The sequence below is a fragment of the Rana temporaria genome, chromosome 8 (assembly GCF_905171775.1).
Source record: "Rana temporaria chromosome 8, aRanTem1.1, whole genome shotgun sequence".
NCBI lineage: Eukaryota > Metazoa > Chordata > Amphibia > Anura > Ranidae > Rana > Rana temporaria.
In genome coordinates, this window is record NC_053496.1 from 15,179,721 (window position 1) to 15,201,136 (window position 21,416).

Genomic DNA, 21,416 nt, shown 5'->3' on the forward strand with positions numbered 1-21,416 from the left:
ATGTAAGACTACAATGGTGGCTATGAAGGGGGTGAATCACCGGAATCCTTTGTATTTTGGTAACATTAGCAGAGTGTCTAACTTTTCCTTCTTGCCGTGACAGAACCCTGCAAATTGTTGAAAACATGGGAATTTTCAACAACAGTAGCTACAGTGCGTCCGGAAAGTATTCCCAGCGATCCACTTGTTTTACATTTTGTTATGTTAGTCTTATTACAAAATGGATTCAATTCATTATTTTCCTCAAAATTCTACAATTAATACCCCATAATGACAACATGAAAGAAGTTTGTTTGAAATCTTCGAAAAAAAATAATAAAATTTTTTGTGTCATTGGGAGAAACGGTGTCCCGTTGTGGGTGTCAGAGGGAGTAATGGTGCCCAATAGTTGGTGTAATTGGGAGGAATAGTGCACCATTGTGGCTGTCAGTGGAAGAAATGGTACCCTATTGTTGGTGTCATTGGGAGAAACGGTGCCCTGTTGTGGGTGTCAGTGGGAGAAATGGTGCCCCATAGTTTGTGTAATTGGGAGGAAAAGTGCCCTGTTGTTAGTGTCATTGGGAGAAACGGTGCCTAATTGTTGGTTTTAGTTAGCAGAATAGTATCTCGTATCAGTGGGAAAAATAGTACCCCAAGGACCAGATAAAGGCAAGCAAAGGGCCACATTCAGCCCCCGGGCCGCAGTCTGGAGCAAACATCACCACATTTGGTATTAGGGGAGGAATAGTGCCCCATCCTTGGGAGGAAAAGTGCCTTATTGTTGGTGTCAGTAGGAGAAATGGTGCCCCATAGTTGGTGTAATTGAGAGGAATAGTGCACCATTGTGGGTGTCATTGGGAGAAACGGTGCCCCATTGTGGGTGTCAGAGGGAGAAACGGTGCCCCATCGTTGGCGTCATTGGGAGGAATAGTGCCCCGTTGTAGGTGTCAGTGGGAGAAATGGTGCACCATTGTTGGTGTCATTGGGCCCTCTGGCTGCAGTTTGGAGACCCCAGACTTAGCCTATCATATGGGTGGATTCAGAAAGACTTAGGCTTGCGTATCAGTAGATACGCCAGCCTAAGTCTGAATCTGCGCCAACGCTAATTTAAGCGTATTCTGGTAACCATATACGCTTAAATTAGGCTCAGATACGAGTGGCGTAAGTGTCTTACACCGTCGTATCCTAAAGTGTAATTTTTAGGCTGGCCGCTAGGTGGCGCTTCCATTGCGGTCGGCCTAGAATATGTAAATGAGTAGATACGCCGATTCACGAACGTACGCTTGCCCGATGCAGTAAAGATACGCCGTTTACGTAACGCACTTTCAGGCCTAAAGTTATTCCATCAAGTAGCTGGAATAGTAATGTTAAGTATGGCCGTCGTTCCCGCGTTGAAATTTGAAAATTTTACGTCGTTTGCGTAAGTCGTCCGCGTCCACGTCGAAACCAATAGGACCGTGCGGCGTACTTTGCCGCAATGCACACTGGCATATGTACACGGACGGTGCATGCGCCGTTCGTAAAATACGTCAATCACGTCAGGTCAACCCCCATTAACATAAAACACGCCTCCTCAGCCGAATTTGAATTAGCCGCCCTTACGCCCGCCCGATTTACGCTACTCCGCCGTAACTTAGCAGCCAAGTACTTTGTGAATCATGTACTTGCCTCGCTAACTTACGGCGGCGTAGTGTAAACACGATACGCTACGCCGCCGCAAAGTTAAGGTGCTTTACTTGAATCTAGCTAATAGAGTACTCTGTATTTGAAATCATTGAGGTGGCATAGCGTACTCCTTGCTACCAAAATAATGGACAAAAGTTCTGGTGGTCTTCCAAACTCCTCCATTCCCCGAAAATGATTTAACTGTATTACATTTTTTGCCACAATTCAGTATGCAGCCATGCAGTGCTGGTTTCATTCATGATGTACAGTCTGTGGGCCTCCAAAAAGAATTTGGGGTATGGTGGTGGATATTGGTAGATGGAATTACGTTAGAAGATTTTGAGTGGATTTTGAGCATTTTAACAAAAAGTCAGTGTTGGTATTAATCTGATGAAGAAATGTTGCCGGTGTGTCTTTAGTAACTGGTTTCCTTACTAATTACTGTTTTTTGTTTTTCAGATTCAATCTGTGCATTTACAGGTAATACTTGTTAGAATACTGATTACATATTCCTCTGTGCATATTTAGAGTGTGGGGCAGATTCATCAAGGGGATACGACGGCGGATCTGTAAGATCCCACGGTCGGATCTATGCGACTGATTCATAAGAATCAGTTTCCGCATAGATCTCCCTTAGATCCGACTGGTGTAAGTGCCTTACACCAGTCGGATCTTAGGCTGCAATCTACCGCCGGCCGTTAGGTGTCGTCGCAGTTTTTTACGGGTCGGATATGCAAATGAGGAGAACCGCCAATTCAAGACCGAACCGCCCGTCGCTTTTTTTTTACGTTGTTTGCGTTCGGCTTTTTCCGGCGGATAGTTACCCCTGCTATATGAGGGGTAGCTAATGTTAAGTATGGCCGTCGTTCCCGCGCCGAGATTCAAATTTTTACGTCATTTGCGTAAGTCGATCGGGAATACGGATGGCCGGAATTTACGTAGCCGCCGAAAACATTGACGTCCTAGCGACGTCATTTGGAGCATGCGCACTGGAAAATTTTGCCGGCGACGCATGCGCAGTTAAATCGGCGCGGGAACGCGCCTGATTTAAATTGTACACTCCCCCTAGCCGCGGAATTTGCATTCCGCCGGGGGGAGTTACGATCCGACGGTGCAATTTTCGAGGTAAGTGCTTGGTGAATCATTGGACCGGCAGATTGAAAATCAGATAGATTACGCGGATCTAAAGATCCGCGAATCTATCTGAATCTGCCCCTGTGTGTTTAAATAATTTGTCTTATGTGTTTTTTTTGTTCGTTTTTTTTTTAACTAAATGAGATCGGTAGTTGGTACATTTCTGAGTTGTTGAGCTATCTAAAGATGGTCTTTTGGAACACTATAGCTCTTATTTCGAATCATTTGCATGCAGTTGTATTAACCACTTAAAGCGGAGGTTCACCCTAAAAACATTTTTCTAACATTACATTGTGCTCACTTCCAACATTGACAGTATGCTGATTTATTTTATTTTATTTTTTTTGCTGTACATACCGTCGTATAGCTATTTTCCCCCCCCGGCTTCCGGGTAGTGGCTCCCGCAGGAGTAGGCGTTCCTATGGAGAAGCTAAGTGATTGACGTGATGACAAAAACTTCCCCTCGGCGGATAAGGCGCGTCACAAGTTTCCAAAACTGCGTCCCCCGTCGCCTTATGCGACGGGGGAAGTTTTTGTCATCACGTCAATCACTTAGCCTCTGCATAGGAAAACGCCGACTCCCGTGGGAGCCACTACCCGGAAGCCGGGGGGGGGGGGGGGGAATGGCTATACGGAGGTATGTACAGCAACAAAAAAAATCAGCATACTGTCAATGTTGGAAGTGAGAACAATGTAATGTTAGAAAAATGTTTTTAGGGTGAACCTCCGCTTTAAGCTCCGAGCCTCTTTCTGAGATTTGGTGTTCACATTTTTACAAAATGTTTTTTTTTGCTCGAAAATTACTTAGAACCCTCAAACATTATAAATATTTTCTTTAACACCCTAGAGAATAAAATGGCGGTTTTGCAATACTTTTTGTCACACCGCATTTGCGCAGCGGTCTTAAAAGTGCACTTTTTTTTTATTAAAAAATAAGACAACAGTAAAGCCCATTTTTTTTTAATGTAGTGAAAGATAATGTTACGCTGAGTAAATTGATACCCAAGACGTCACGCTTCAAAGTTCCGCCCGCTCGTGGAATGTCGACAAACTTTTACCCTTAAAAATCTCCGTAGGCGACGTTTAAAAAATAATACAGGTTGCATGTTTTGAGTTACAGAGGAGTTCTAGGGCTAGAATTATTGCTCTTGCTCTAACAATCGCAGCGATACATCAAATGTGTGGTTTGAACACCGTTTTTGTATGCGTTCGCTTCTGCGCAAGAGCTCGTCAGGACGGGGCGCTTTAAAAAAATGTCCACTGTGAGTGAGACAACACCACAGCTCAGTCATATGTGGACCTCGGAGCAAAGCTCACCGGCCACCCCAGGAGTCATGGGGTATGGCGTGGCAGACCAAGCCTCTTTGCAAAGATGTGCCCACGCTTGCTGGTCGGACTGAGTAGACTACAAGGATCTATATTATCCAGCCTGTCTCTCAGCCGACAGTTGAAAGAAGATTCTTCAAGAAAAAGTAAAATAAAATTAAATTTCTCCTCAGGGCGCTGGGCCCAAAGGGAGCCATACGTCCTCCTCCTTGCTAGGCAGAATGAAACTGAGGCTGAGGAGGGTTATGTCTGGAGGGACCGCCCCCCGGGGGCGGGGCTGTTCAACTCTGTTAATGTAACATGTATTTAACTATTTAACATGTTTCTGCCTAGTCCTCTCCTGTAAACAGGGATCATAACCCACTTGTCAATATTTAAGGAGCTGTGTCCGTCCATGGACGATAAGAGAAATGTTTTTTTATTATTTATTTTACTTTATTTTATTTATTTTGACACAGTTAAAAAAAAAAAAAAAACAGTGGGTCACTTTTATTCCTATTACATCCCTTGAAATATAAAAAAGCACGACAGGTCCTCTTAAATATGAGATCTGGGGTCAAAAAGACTTCACATCTCATATTTGGACTAAAATGCAATAAAATAAAAAATATATGTAATTCTAAAAAAAAAAAAAAAGTCTGTTGAAGAGCATTGGGCGGAAGTGGCGTTTTGACGTCGCTTCCGCCCTGCAGTGATATGGATATGGGTGGGGCCATCTTCCCCTCTCTCGTCTCCATACACAGGCAGGGACTGCATCCGATCGCCTCCACTGCTGCCGATGGCTACTGTAAGCAGCGGAGGGCAAACGAGCGAGCGGGAGGGGGGGGGACCCTCTCCCGCCACAGATAAAAGTGATCTTGTGGCGTATCCGCCGCAGAGACCACTTTTATCTTGTAGAGGACCACTCCGCTGAAGAAGAGGATACTGGGGTTATGGTAGCTAGCTGCTGCCATAACAACGGTATTCCTCTCCAAACAGCCAACCTAAAATGACGGCGGGCGGCCCGTAAGTAACGGTATTCTATCATTTTTGCTTTCAGGATCCAGGAAAGAATCGGATTGGCCAGTGGTTAAATGTGACGGTCAATCAGGGATTTGCTGAGTTTTCCTTTCCTCTTTCCTCTGAGATTCTGCAGGGTGAATACTCCATCCGGGCGAAGGACGCAGTCCAACACTTTTCTGTGAAAGAATATGGTGAGGAACTTTACTCTTTGGGTTTGATTTTCTAAAACTGGAGAATACGAACTCTGGTGCAGCTCCGCATAGAAACCAATCAGCTTCCAGGTTGTTGTTTTTTTTTGTCATAGATTAAAGTAGAACTAAAAGTAAAAACTATTTTTTTAAATTTTGGATAGAGCAAGGGGGTGGTTAACCACTTCAATACCCCCTTCCTGCCCAGACCAATTTTTCATTTTCAGCGCTGTCGCACTTTAAAATGAAAATTGCGCGGTCATGCAACACTGTACCCAAATGACACCCCCCCCCCCCACAAATAGGGATTTATTTTGGTGGTATTTGATCACCTCTGCGGTTTTAATTTTTTTGCGCTATAAACAAAAGATGAGCGATAATTTAAAAACACAATATTTTTTACTTTTTGATATAATTAAATATCACTAAAAAATATATATATATTCCTCAGTTTAGGCCGATATGTAAGAAGGGAGAAAGAAAGGTGCACCAGCCTCGTGTACTACCATTTGACAATTTATTGAATAAAAAATAAAATTGAAAACTACTCACAAACAAATGGTGATAAAAGGCTTGTCACAAACGATGAAATAAAATACCCCTCGAACACACTCCGGAATATAGGGGGGGGGGGGGGTTCGAGGTACGTCACTGCTGGCTTACGTGTTTCGAGGCGTCAGGGGCCTCTTCCTCACTAAGTGTTGAACATCCCACCAGTGCGCAGGAGTTTGTGTTCCGTTGTTTGTATAGGCCGATATGTATTCTTATATATATATTTTTGGTCAAAAAAAATCGCAATAATAAGCGTATATTGATTGGTTTGCGCAAAAGTTATAGCGTCTACAAAATAGGTGATAGAATTATGGTATTTGTATTAATTTTTTTATTAGTAATGGAGGTGATCACCGTTTTTTTATCGGGACTGCGACATTGAGGTGGACAGATTGGACACTTTTGACACATTTTTGGGACCAGTGAACAATTATACAGCGATTAGTGCTAATACAAATGCACTGATTCCCGTATAAATGTCATTTATTTTAATTTTTTTACTAGCAATGGCAGCGATCTGCGATTTTTTTTTTTTTCGTGACTGTGACATTGTGACGGACATACAGTATCGCACACTTTTAACAAATTTCTGGGACCATTCACATTTATATAGCGATCAGTGCTAAAAAAACGCACTGATTACTATGTAAATGTGACTGGCAGGGAAGGGGTTAACACTAGGGGTCGATCAAGGGTTTAATTGTGTCCTAGGGAGTGTTTCTAACTGTCGGGGGAGGGGACTCACAAGGGGAGGAGAAGGATTGGTGTTCCTCTGTACAAGGAACACACCATTGGTCTCCTCTCACCTGACGGGTCCTGCTGTGTTTAACGGGCAATCGCGGGTGCCCGGCAGACATCGCGGGCGCCGGGCACGCGCACCGTGTCCCGAGCAACGGGCGCTCCCTCTAGATGGCCAGGAAGCCCAGGACGTCATATGATAAGGTGACCAGATTTTTAAAATGAAATCCGGGGACATATTTTTTTTTTTTTTAATAGTAATGGCGGAAATCAGTGACTCTCTGCCCGTCGACTGCCTGCCTTACAGCCTGTCAAGTCTTACTCTCCAGGCCCCAGCTGAGTGGGGAGCGGAGGAAGATCACTCCGCCAGGGAAGGCAAAGAGATAAGCAGGCAGGCGGCTGGCTGGGACTTGAGCCAAGGCAGAAGAACATGCGAGCGGAGCTGACTGGGCATGCACCCGACACTGAAAAAATATTCCCTCCGCTCCGACCAGCACATGATCATCAGAAAGGGGCACAAATAATGGAAAAAAATACACGCCCCTAAACTAGCAGGAGCAGCGGAGCCGGTGTGTGTAATTCTTTTTTTTTTTTTTCTGCACTGACTGTCTTTGAAATCGCCCCAGCCCCTGTTCAAATCCAATCCGGGGACAATGTCCTCAATATGGGGACTGTCCCCGGAAACCAGGGATGTTTGGTTACCCTATCATATGACACCCGCCCAGGATGGGAGATCCCTCCTGCGGACGTCATATGTACATGGAATGGGAAGTGGTTAAAACCCTGAGATTTTTCTTCGCCATCTATGTCCAGGGGCGTCCCTAGGGGGGGGCCAGAGGGGGCCCTGACCCCCCCAACATCATGCTGTGCCCCACCATGTGCCCCCCCCAATTGTGCAATTTTTGTATTTTGCTCCCCAAGAGGGAGAGCGTCCCCAGTCAGCTCTGCGGGGGATTCCTCCCCCTCCCTCTGCTCGCCATCACTGCATAATGTGAGCGCTCACACAACCAGATATTCTAGCCTGGACCGTGTTTAAGTGTGTGCACTGCAGACTGCAGTACACTGTAATCACTGAACTACATTATCTCCATCCCTTCTCTCTCCCCCATCTGTCTCCCTCCCCCTCTCCTGTTCTTTCAAAACATTCACAATTTACTTTCACTTTCAGTTAGGCAGATAATATACAGTGCAAATGTCTTTCCTGCACCCACAGATTGCAGGAAAGAAACTTGCATGATTCCCCCATCAACAGACAGTGGTGACAGGGGAATATCCCTCCTGCCCAGCAATTATATTCTCCCGACAAACAGTGATTATCACCAGTGACTATATAGCAACCACTAGTGATAATTATATAAGAATCTGCTCATTAATGGTTCAAATCTCAGCCAGTTTCTGCTGAACCAGCTGAGATTTAAACTGTCTATGGCTGGTCTTAGCTCTTAGGCAGCCCATACATTGATTAACACTGTGGAGTGTCGGCTTCCTGGCGTGATCGGGCATGTGGGATTTCAAACACACCCGAGCCCATCTCTATTGGTTGTAGACAGTTGAGCTCCCTGCAGGTTGCTTAGCAGCAGTGGACCCTTCTCTGACATGCTGATCAGGATGCAATCCAGGTGATGCTCTTAGTCAAATCCTAGTCATAAATATCAGTGATTTTATTGATCAAAGCCCACACTTTACAGGTATAGAGCCCACATGGCTGCTGATCATACGGTTGATTATATTCATGTGGTTGTACTCTTGATGCTAATAAATACTGTGTTTATTAGATCTGACTGGGAGCATCACCTGGATCACATGCCGATCAGCATGTCAACAGAGAAGGTTATACAGCATTACTGCTGCTAGGTGACCAGCTGGGGGCTCGGCTCTCTATAACCAATAGTGCCAGCCTTCCCCTGCATGCACCCATAATGTCACCAGCACTAGGTCCTAATAGACTGCCGCCGCTGCCAAGGAGACAGATGCCAGACCAGCGCTGTAAATAGCAGGGACAGGACAGCTGGGGATCCCCACTGTGGCAGAACACCAGGGCCCGGTAGCAAGACAACCTTTGCAACCCTGATAGTTCTCAAACTGCTTTGGACCCTTATATTTTCTTGGTGTGCTGGTGACATATATCTCTTGTTTTCTCCCACCCTGGGGGGCCCCAGTATAGTAGGAAGGGAGCTCACTGCAGAACATATGAAAGGGCCCATAGTGGGATCGTAGTAAAGGGCCCCAGGATATATATATATATATATATATATATATATATATATATATATATATATATAATTGCATTTTATAGTTGGCCCCCCTACTTTTGTCCCTGTCCCCCCATGTGCCCCCCCTAAGTATGAAAGCTGGAGACGCCACTGTCTATGTCCCATTGTGGAAATTTCCCTTCACTTCCTGTCACATAGCCAAACAGGAAGTGAGAGGAAATCCCTGCAAATTAAGGTAATTCCTTGGGGACCCCCAGGTCATCAGAACTAGTGTCCCCATTGGAAGATTTCCCCTCTATTTCTTTGATAGGGACAACCCAAAATTGGGGATTTTCTTTTCCTTTCACTTTCAGTTATAAATAGTAAACAGGACAAATAGACACGGGCACAGACTAGGGTGACCACGTGTCCCGGATTGCCCGTACAGTCCCGGTTTTTGCAGGTCTGTCCCGGGCACCTTCATTCCAGGACAATACAGTGTCCCGGAATGAAACTGACACAGCCACCCCCCAGGCCAATCTGATGCCCCCAAAAAAAGCCGCCACATCACCACTTTACTCACTGACAGTACTTGTCCTGGCCGGGAATGCCTGGAGGAGCACAATCTCCGCCCCCTGCTTGTGATTGGAGAAATCATAAATCCCGCCTCTTGTGTCCAATCACTGTGCTGTGATTCGTTACAGCACAAACTGATTTTTGGGAGGGGGGTGTCCATGGATGGTAGTTTGGAAATGTGGTCACCCTAACTACATCTGGTGGCTGATAAATAACCCACCGCCAAATTCCCCATCAATCCCCGAGACTACATTTAGCCCCACCCCCTCATCTTTTTTGGGGGGAGAATGGGAGAGAGGGGGAGTGTCCCTGAATGGCAGTTTGGAAAAGTGGTTACCCTAGCACAGACAGCAATAAAAACTGACAAGTATTATAATCTCTAATCGTTCTCCACTCAATCCAAAACTTTTGCCTTTTTTTTTTAAATCAGAAAAGTTTTCATTGTGAATAAAGCAAAAAAGGGCATGTACATAGTAATCAAGGGCCAGATTCACATACAATTACGTTGCTCCTGGGCAGCGTAACGTATGTGATTTACGTTACACCGCCGCAGGTTTACAGCGTAAGTGCCTGATTCTCAGAACACTTACCTGTAAACTTGCGGCGGTGTATCGTAAAAGCGCTCGGTGCAAGCCCGCCCAATTCAAATGGGGCGGGCACCATTTAAATTAGACGCGTTCCCGAGCCGAGCGTACTTCGCATGCTCCGTCTAAATGACGTCGCACCGACGTCATTTGCTTAGACGTTAACGTAAATGGCGTCCAGCGCCATTCACGGACGTCTTACGCAAACGACGTTGATTTTTAAATTTCGACGAGGGAACGACGGCCATACTTAACATGGCTTAGAACAACTAGGGCTCAACCCTAATTTTACGCGACGTAACTCGACGGAAACGACGTACAGTTAGATCGACGGGCCGTTCGGACGTTCGCGGGGATCGGCGTAAGTATTCATTTGCATATTCTACGCCGGTCGCAATGGCCTCGCCACCTAGCGGCCGGCCTAGAATTGCATCCTTAAGATCCGACAGTGTAATTCAATTACACCTGTCGGATCTTAGGGCTAGCTATGCGTAACTGATTCTATGAATCAGTCGCCTAGTTAAGATGGCCCTAACACAGAGATGCAACGGCGTATCAGGAGATACGCTGTTGTATTTCTTTGGTGAATCTGGCCCTAAGTGACCCAAAAGAAAAAGGGCTACACAGGATACATTGTCAGTTGTACAAAAACAAGGAGCAATACACAATCTCAATAACATTACTGAAACAAGTACCATGTACAACTTCCATTCCGCCCCTCGTTACATCTTTCAGGAGAGGAATAGGGATATAAAACAAAGAAACAACCAACAAAAAAAAAGAGAAAAGGGGGGGGGGAGAAAAAAACAAAATAAAACAAAGACCAGCACAGCCTGATGACACCAATAAATCATTTCTTAAGCCACCCGTCCCATTACCCATTTTTAAAAACCAGTCACATCCTAATGGTCCACCCATCCAAGTCATTATCCCTCAAAACTTTTGCCTTTAGTTATACTTTAACCAGTTCCCGCCCCCGCATGTACATATACGTCCACAATATGGCACGTACAGGCACATGGGCGTACATGTACGTCCTTGCCTATTAGCGGGTGGGGGGTCCGATCGGGACCCCCCCCGCTACATGCGGAGGTCGGTTCCGCTCGGGGAGCGATCCGGGACCACGGCGCGGCTATTTGTTTATAGCCGCTCCGTCGCGATCGCTCCCCGGAGCTGAAGAACGGGGAGAGCCGTATGTAAACACGGCTTCCCCGTGCTTCACTATGGCGGCGCATCGATCGCGTCATTCCCTTTATAGGGAAGACACGATCGATGACGTCATTCCTACAGCCACACCCCCCTACAGTTGTAAACACATACTAGGTGCACCCTAACTCCTACAGCGCCACCTGTGGTTAACTCCCAAACTGCAACTGTCATTTTCACAATAAACAATGCAATTTAAATGCATTTTTTGCTGTGAAAATGACAATGGTCCCAAAAATGTGTCAAAATTGTCCGAAGTGTCCGCCATAATGTCGCAGTCACGAAAAAAATTGCAGATCGCCGCCATTAGTAGTAGAAATTTTTTTTTTATAAAAATGCAATAAAACTATCCCCTATTTTGTAAACGCTCTAAATTTTGCGCAAACCAATCGATAAACGCTTATTGCGATTTTTTTTACTAAAAATAGGTAGAAGAATACGTATCGGCCTAAACTGAGGAAAAAAATGTTTTTATATATGTTTTTGGGGGATATTTATTATAACAAAAAGTAAAAAATATTGCATTTTTTTCAAAATTGTCGCTTTATTTTTGTTTATAGCGCAAAAAATAAAAACCGCAGAGGTGATCAAATACCACCAAAAGAAAGCTCTATTTGTGGGGGAAAAAAGGACGCCAATTTTGTTTGGGGGCCACGTTGCATGACCGCGCAATTGTCTGTTAAAGCGATGCAGTCCCGAACTGTAAAAACACCTTGGGTCTTTAGACAGCATTTTGGTCCGGGGCTTAAGTGGTTAAGGCTTCATTTCCACTGGCATTTTAAAAGTGAGCTGTAAAACAGCTCTGTATTCCTGGAAAAATTAGCGTTAAAAACGCGAAATTTACCGCGTTTTTGTGCGTTTTTTAACGTCGAGCGTTTTTACAGCTGTGTTTTAGGAGCTTCAGAACGCCCTGGTCCCGCGTTTTTTTTACAGCTCAAAAACGTCTAGGCCACTTGCAGCTCAAAAACGCCTATGTGGAAATGAAGCCATAGGCTAACATGGACAGGCGTTTTTAAGCTGTAAAAAACGCTCAGAAACGTGGCTGTAAAAACGCCAGTGGAAATGAGGCCTAATTGAACAAGCAAAGGTTACAAGCAGATTGTCTACCATGCACAACTGCACCAGATTTTGCTCTATTCAATTTTAGTAAATACTGTAAACCCCATTTGTTTACTGTATATTTATATATGTATTCTGAGGTCTGTACTTAAATTATGTTTTTTTTTTTTTTTTATCACCACAGAACTCCCAAAATATGAAGCAACGCTCCAGTTTCCCAAGGCTGTTCCCTACAACAGTAAAAATATACCAGTTACAATATGTAGCAGGTGAAGCATACTAAATGTTGGCTTGATTATGACATGATTCTTATTATTTTACTGTAAACTGATCTTGAGCTTAGTAAAAAAATTATATTTTGTGCAATGAAACTTGCCCAGCACACATGGAATGGGGAGTGCTATTTGTATGAAATAGACATGTGCAATTCGCTTAGTTCTGAATTTAGTTTTTTAACTAATTTTGACAAATTAGTTCATTTGGAAATATCCAAATTTCAGAATTTTTAAATTTTTACATTTGGAAAATCAAAATTTCAGAAATTCGAATATCACAAACACGTCGGGTCGCCGTAAGTTCGCGCAAAGCACGGCGGGAAAATTGCGAACGGAGCATGCGCTGAACGTCCGGCGCGGGAGCGCGCCTAATTTAAATGGTACACGCCCCATTTGAATTGGGCGGGCTTGCGCCGGACGGGTTTACGTTACACCGCCGCAAGTTTACAGGTAAGTGCTTTGTGAATCAGGCACTTGCGCTGAAAACTTGTGGCGGTGTAACGTAAACGGGTTACGTTACGCCGCCGCCTTTGTACCTGAATCTGGCCCTTAACTATTTATAACTATTACATTATAGGTGTTGGAATTTCATTTCAAATTTGGCTGCTAGTGAACATAACAAATACAAATTTATCCCAAGTTACAAATTATCCGAAATAACAAATGCCGCATCTAAACAAATGTAATGAATTAATAATAATAAATGACAACAATAATATTAACCACTTAAAGGGGTTGTAAAGGTTATTTTTTTATTTTCTAAATAGGTTCCTTTTCACACACAGGCGTCACGACTTTGGGGTCAACTCGGCAAGGAGAGCTCAAGGCGACTTGAGAGGCAACTTGCAAAATGACTTCTGTATTGAAGTCAATGCAAGTCGCCCCGAGTCGCCCCCAAAGTCGTACAGGAACCTTTTTCTAAGGCCCCTTTCAGACTGGGGCGGGAGCCGCGGTGGTGGTATAACGCCGCTAAAAATAGCGGCGCTATACCGCCGGGATTGCCGTGGGAATCGTCCGCTAGCGGTGCGGTATTAACCCCCACTAGCGGCCGATAAAGGGTTAATACCGCCCGCAATGCGCCTCTATAGAGGCGCATTGCGGGCGGTATTGCCGCGGTTTCCCATTGTTTTCAATGGGAAGAAGCGGTGAAGGAGCGGTATACATGCCGCTCCTCTCACCGCTCCAAAGATGCTGCTGACAGGGCATCGCCAGCGCATCGCCTCAGTGTGAAAGCCCTCTGGATTTCACATTGAGTCTGCAGTGAAGGAGTTTTTCAGACGGGATAGCAGCGCTATTTTTAGCGCTGTACCGCCTGAAAAACTCCTCAATGTGAAAGGGGCCTAAGTCGGAGCAACTTGCGTCGCTCCTATTAGAACGGTTCCATTGACTACTGCGGACCGCGACTTGTCAGGCGGCTGAGTCGCCTGACAGGTCGCCCCTGTGTGAACCGGCTCTAAAAGGGGTTGTAAAGGTAGAAAAAAAAATCCCAAAATATCTTCCTTTACCTTAGTGCAGTCCTCCTTCACTTACCTCATCCTTCCATTTTGTTTTTAAATGTCCTTATTTCTTCTGAGAAATCCTCACTTCCTGTTCTTCTGTCTGTAACTCCACACAGTAATGCAAGGCTTTCTTCCTGGTGTGGAGTGTCATGCTCGCCCCCTCCCTTGGACTACAGGAGAGTCAGGACGGCCACTAACACACAGCTCCTTTCTCTATCTGCAACGTAGAGAGCGTCCTGACTCTCCTGTTGTCCAAGGGAGGGGGCGAGCACGACACTCCACACCAGGGAGAAAGCCTTGCATTACGGTGTGGAGTTACAGACAGAAGAACAGGAAGTGAGGATTTCTCAGAAGAAATAAGGACATTTAAAAGCAAAATGGAAGGATGAGGTAAGTAAAGGAGGACTGCACTAAGGTAAAGGAAGCTATTTAGGGGGAAAAAATTGTACCTTTACAAACCCCTTTAAATTTCTATGGAATGTTTCCTCAGGTACACCTATGGAAAGCCAGTATTGGGAGATTATAGGATTGAGATATGCCGTAGAAGAATCGGATATAGTACGATCTTGGCGCACACCATTGAAAAAATTGAGTCCCTCCATATCTGTGCAAACTACACAGGAAAGGTAAATTATTAGAAGAGACAATAATAAGCTGATCAATTTATATATTTTCACCTTTTTTTTTCCATTTAAAGCCCTTTGGATGTAAGAGGCGTACTCAGAATTCCTTGATTTTGTTGGCTTCTAATATGAAACAAACATCTTCGCAATTGGAGTGGATTGAGTGACTCACTCGATATCATACACCTCATCACGGGTTTTGAAAATGGTTGAAAGCAAGAGATGGGATTGTAGCAGTGCTCAATCAATCAATACATATCATAGACATAACATTTCTAAAGATTTCTTTTTAGTTACAGAAAATAGAAAGAGGGTTCAATAAAATAAATTCACAGAGCATGTACAATTTGCTTTCCCACAAAGATGAAGATGGTCACAAGTAGGTGTTATGTCCCAACATGTTTCGCCAGTGATGGCTTCCTCAGGGGATTATTTGGGACCACCAATATTAACCCAGCTCTAGCACAATAAAATACAAAAAATTACCATCAATTATAAAGTATAAACATAAATATGAAAATATATTAACATAACGTCTGTCAATGCTGAATGTGGTTGTATTGCTATCAGTGACAAACCGCTCATTAGGGGCACAGGGGCAGCGCCCCCATAATCTATGCGCCCGGCCCCTAATCTCCAAGCAGGGCGCTGGACACTTGGGCCCAGACTCACAGAGAGCAAGGCACACATTACGCCGCCGTAGAGCAAACACCGTACACCACGCCAACGCAGCGCGGAGAGGCAAGCATTGCATTCAGCAAGCCAGTGCTCCCAACGCTACGCCAGCGTGGCGTGGGTTTCGAAGGCGCACGCCAGCGTAGGTTGAAGTGGGCGTGAACCCATGCAAATGAGGCGTGACCCCATGCAAATGATGGGCCGAGCGCCATACAGGTTCGTATCACGAACTGCGCATGCGCCGTGACGTGGACGCATGCACAGCATCCCCCTGCGCCTGCTCACAACCACGCCGGCACAACTGCCTAAGCTACGCAGGATCACCGCGTACGCTGTGAACATAACGTACGCCCAGCCAGACACAAGTCCAACGCACAATACGCCAGCTTGCGTTCCCTGGTGCAGACCTGTGCATGTCTGTTGCCGGGTTGCACCTCATTTATGGGGAATAACTTTACGCCGGACGTACAACTGACGCGCATCTCGCATAGCATGCGCCGGGCACACGCACATTCGTGAATCGGCGTATTTCCCTCATTTGCATGCTTGAATGGCTAATCAATGGGAGCAGAACCATGTGCCCAGCATATATGTGCGCCCACCCTACGCCGGCGTGTGCAAGCTACGTCGGTGTAGCCTGTTTTTAGGCGCATGTTGGTTTGTGGGTCTGCCGCACACATACGCCGGCGCACATTTTCACTTACATCGGCGTAACATGTTATACGTCGGCGTAAGTGCTTTGTGAATCTGGGCCATGGATTTCAATGTTTTTTTTTTTTTAGAAGTACGTGATTACAGCCAGAGGCTCTAATTGGCTTTAAAAGGGTAGGCTCGGTGCGCAGAAACCACCCACTTGTGTGACATTAGCAAATTAATATTCGCTAATGCCTTCCTGCTTCTTCTCCCAGCCAATCAGGAAGTGGGTCCTGAGAGCCAATTGGATGGGAGGCCTCCCGGCCAATCAACTCTCAGGACCCACTTCTCGTTCAACCGGGAGGAGAAGCAACGGCCCTGGCTTGGCTCCTCCCTCCACAACCTCCTTCCTGTACCTCCCCGCATAAGGTAGGGACATGGATCGCCGCCTTCCTGATCAATTGAGTGCCGGGGGGGGGGATGTAGTGCCAGTGGGGGGGGGCAGTTTTTTTGCTGCCCACTCCCCCAAAAAAAATATTTTCGGGCACCAGCTTCCACTTATTACTATTAAAACTATACCATTAGCAGTCTACATGACTCACCACTGCATCTTCTTTTCAGCTGGATCCTTCGGGATGTACCACAGTCCAGATAAAGTCTGAACCTTTCAAATTAATAAGAAATGACATGAACCTGAACATGGAGGGATCCGCCCACATCACAGAGAAGGGTACAGGTAAGTCTGGGTAAGGTAGGCCTTGTATACACTAGTAGAATTGTATCTGCCATTTTATGTTGTAAGAAAGTTCATTTGATTTACTAATCACTAGTGGGACCAAACTAACGTTTGTTTTTAGCCACAGTGACAAGAATTGAAATAAGCAAGGGTGGAATTTTTTTTCCCTAGATGTACAAATTTCTAACAGTGGCCCAGATTCAGCATAGCTTGCGCGATATTTGCGGGGGAGCAGGGCAACGATTTTGCCCTGCGCCCTGCGAGGGTGCGCCGGCAAATTTGCCCGGCGTAAGCGCGCGCAAGTTAAATGATCCCGCTGGGGGCGGGAATCATTTAAATTAGGCGCGCTCCCGCGCCGAGCATACAGCGCATGCTCCGTCGGGAAGCTTTCCCGACGTGCATTTCGGCAAATGACGTCGCAAGGACGTCATTTGCTTCAAAGTGAACGTGAATGGCGTCCAGCGCCATTCACGAAGCACTTACGCAAACGACGTGAAATTCAAATTTCACGTCGCGTTGGAGCGGACCAGTTTCAGCATACATGTTCGGTCATGTGTAGGCGCGAGCGGGCAGAATTCCAGCAAACATTTGCCCGCCGGGCCTTTTCCCAGTGGGCAAATATTCCTGGACTTTTTTTAAAACCGTCCGCTGGAATCCTGCCCGCTCGGACATGTATGGTCGTCAGTACAGACCTACCGTACATGTCCGAGCGCCCGCCGTCCCTCGCATGCGTCGAATGACTTCGACACATGCGTGGAAGCATTTAAAAGGCAGGCCCGCCCACGTCGCCGCATCATCGCCGCGTCATCGTCGCGGCGACGGCGCGGACACGCCCCGCGTATTGTTTACGCGCGGACTTCTGTACGATGGTTAGTACAGCCATCGTACAGAAGTCCCCCGGCTGACATGTACGGTGAAAACGGTCCGACGGACCGGTTTCATCGTACATGTTTGCCCGTGTGTACCCGGCCTTATACGCCGGAAAATACGTCAGGCTTTGTGTTCCTTTTGGAAAGGCGACGCATGTCAACATCAACAAACAAAAATTCCCAGCTCACTTACCAGCCAGCCTGCAACATACCGAGTTACCCTGTCTTACAGTTCACGTTAAAACAAGGGGTTTAGTTTGCATACATTTGCAAAAATATGCATAAGCTGTAGAGTCCACGTCACGGTACCCCAGTGTACTGCACTCCTAACTCTATAAATTTTTTTATTTTTCTAACTTTGTGTAGGAATTGAGTTATCAGCCAGCAGTCAAACACAAATCTCAAATGTCATAAACAAAGTGAAATTTGTTGACTATGAACGCACCTACAAACCTGGAATGCCATACTGTGGATTGGTGAGTTATACTACTTTGTTCTCCATCTGCTACCTTCAATTCTTATTACTATTTAAAGAAAACCTGTACAGAGAAGCTGTCATTGTTGACGTACCTCCGTTAATTCTTGTTGTTTCAGCATCTTCTAGATCAGGGGTCTCCAAACTGTGGCCCTTTGCTAGCCCTTATCTGGCCCTTGGGGCACTATTTCTCCCACTTAATTGAGACACTATTTCTCCCACTGACATCAACGATGGGGCACTATTTCTTCCACTGACGGGATACTATTCCTCCTCCTAATAGGGGCAATACTCCTCCTCTTTGACTACCAACCCTGAGGCCATATTTATTCTCACTGATGCCAGGCCGTGACATTTTCTGCCCCTGCTGGCCACACTCTGGTCCTCCTAAAGTCTGAAGAACAATAAACTGGCCCTTTGTTTGAAAAGTTTGGAGACCCCTGTTCTAGATCATTAATAGACATGTGCAATTTGTTTTGCCAAATTCGTTCATTTTCGACATATCCAAATGAACAAAAACCTGTTTGACAAACTTTTCCGAACATTCGAATATTCGTAAATTCGAAAAGATTCATAAATTAAAAAAAATGTAAATTTTAAAAAGATATAAAATTCATAAAAAATATGAAATTCTGAAATTAGAAAAAAAAATTAAATTCTGAAATTAGAAAAAAAAAACGAAAATAAAATCTGAAATTAGAAAAAAAATCTGAAATACGAATAAAATCTGAAATTCAGATTTTTTCCGAATAGCGATCATAATGAATGACCCGAAAAACAAAAAAAAATATATATAAAATTGATAATATACCCATAGCATAAATGGGTCATACATTAAATCACCATCCATGTTGGTGACTTGATCCTCATCACCACCGTGGATGTGAAACGATTTCCATGTTCATACCGGAGACCACACGTGGGAAAAAAACAACCAATGTTATCAAAATCGATCAATCATCTCCACTGTGGATGCTATTTGAAGGGCTAGTTGCCCCTCATAGCATCCCAAAAAAAGTTTTAGGAGCTAAAGCAAAAATTATATACATCATATGACAACTCACATTAAAAGTATTATACCGATAAGGGGACAGTGTACCCCACTTGAACAAATCGACCAATGGCATTAAAATCAGTCAACTATCTCCACAATGGGTACTCATAATAATAAAAAATATTTATAAAACTAGACCTATCAAGTACCAGCTGACCATAAAGAAAAATGATACCTCTATCAGAGCAATATGTAAAACTGAAATGCCCTGTCTTTTAAGTTGGAGAAACCCATGTACTGTATAGATCTATATTAACACATAAGCGTGCATATCACGGTTCAACCCCAATGGTAGCATCTAAACAGGCCATTCAGATCAACCAAGGGGGAAGAAAAGTAGCCACCCAAGATTCAGACCGCGTTTACACTCTAAGCAACTATAGTGATAATTGGTCACAGCCAAAATCCAATATACATGGCCATAACATAAAATAAAGAAATGTTAATCAAGAATTATCTATAAAGACGTCTACATTTAAGCCATAGAGGACATAAGTCTTTAATCTATGGACTCACAACATCTCAAGCTTAGAGGTACTGCTAATCAAGAAACTACCTCTCCAATGGGGACTGAATTTATATATCCCTAAAAATATAGTCTTAGAGAAATCCCTATTGTGAGTAGTTTTATAATCTTTGGATACAGAGTGTTTGAACTCCTTCCTAATATTATTGATATGCTCATTCAAGTGAACTTGAAGGGGGCGTTTCGTCCTACCCACATACTGCAGTCCACAAGGGCACTGCAGTAAGTAGACTAACCCCTCCGTAGAACACATGATGAAGGGCTCTATATTATGTTCCAAACAAAACTTGTTATTCTCCTGGTTCTACATCCATTAAGAGAATACACTTGACATTTTCTTCATTGGTAGTAGCCCGTGAGCTTGCTGAAAAAGCCAGGCTTGTTATTAGGGGATTCAAAACATTGGGAACCAATTTATCCATAGCAGCGAACTCAAGAAGTTCCATAATGAATTTCTCCTGTTCTCTAAGGAGACTGTAGTCTCGATCCCAAAAATATTTAACAGCATCCAAGCCCAACACATGAGGGATGATCGTGTACAGTGAAGTGACATCCGCTGTCACCAACCACATCTCTTCACGTGGCTTCAATCTTGACAAAAGATTGATGATATAATGTGTGTCCTTAACATATGAAGGCATGGTGCGTACAAAAGGTTGTAAAAAAAGTCTATATACTTGCCCACCCGGGACTAAACTCTATTGAGCATCTGTGAGGCATCCTCAAATGGAAGATGAAGGAGTGCAAGGTCTCCAACATCCACCAGCTCTGTGATGTCATCATGGAGGAGTGAAAGAGGACTCCAGTGGCAACCTGTGAAGCTCTGGTGAACTCCATGCCCAAGAGGGTTAAGGCAGTGCTGGAAAATATTGGTGGCCACACTAAATATTGACACTTAAGGCCCAATTTGGAAATTTTCACTTAGGGGTGTACTTTTTGTTGCCAGCGGTTTAGACATTAATGTTTGTGTGTTGAGTTATTTTGAGGGGACAGCAAATTTACACTGTTATACAAGCTGTACACTCACTACACAACATTGTAGCAAAGTGTAATTTCTTCAGTGTTGTCACATGAAAAGTGATTATAAAATATTTACAAAAATGTAACGGGTGTACTCACGTTCGGGAGATACTATATTTGTGGTAAAAAAAAAAATCCCAATAAGTGTATATTGATTGGTTTGCACACATTTTATAGCGTCTACAAACTATGGGATATTTTTATGGAATATTGTATTTTTTTTATTTTTTTTACTAGTATTGGCGGCAATTCGCAATTTCTAGCGGGACTGCAACATTGTGGCGGACAAATTGGACACCTAACTGACAATTTTTGGGAACCAGTGACTTTATTACAGTGATCAGTGATAAAAATATGCACTGTTACTGTACTAATGACACTGACAGGGATGGGGTTAACACCAGGGGCGATCAAGGAGTTAAACGTGTTCCCTGGGAGTGTTTTTCTAACTGTGTGGGGGATGGATTGACTGGGACAACACAGAGATCCGTATTCCTGCTTAGCAGGAAGACAACATCTCAGTGTTGTCCCCTGTTAAAACAGGACAGCAATCTGCCTTGTTTACACAGGCAGATCCCGTTCTGCCTCTGTGGGGAATGACCCGCTGATTGGCTCCCCCTCTGACCTCCGGTGGTGTGCGCCCACACGAGCTAGTGCAGTGATGGCGAACTTTGGCACCCCAGATGTTTTGGAACTACATTTCCCATGATGCTCATATACACTGCAGAGTGCCAGAGCATCATGGGAAATGTAGTTCCAAAACATCTGGGGTTCCAAGGTTCGCCATCACTGGGCTAGTGTATGAAACGACGTGCAGGTATGTCGATTTG

General features: G+C 44.6%; 1 protein-coding gene across 1 annotated transcript in view; it reads left to right on the top strand.

The window, feature by feature from the left end:
- Nucleotides 1–21,416, top strand: part of LOC120946695 (alpha-2-macroglobulin-like protein 1) — a 171,444-nt gene that overhangs the window by 19,357 nt on the left and 130,671 nt on the right. The window contains exons 5-10 of the mRNA XM_040361325.1: nucleotides 2,104–2,124; nucleotides 5,144–5,297; nucleotides 12,386–12,470; nucleotides 14,466–14,601; nucleotides 16,528–16,642; nucleotides 17,878–17,987. Coding sequence (XP_040217259.1) covers nucleotides 2,104–2,124; nucleotides 5,144–5,297; nucleotides 12,386–12,470; nucleotides 14,466–14,601; nucleotides 16,528–16,642; nucleotides 17,878–17,987 — 621 coding nt within the window. The remainder of the gene's footprint in view (nucleotides 1–2,103; nucleotides 2,125–5,143; nucleotides 5,298–12,385; nucleotides 12,471–14,465; nucleotides 14,602–16,527; nucleotides 16,643–17,877; nucleotides 17,988–21,416) is intronic.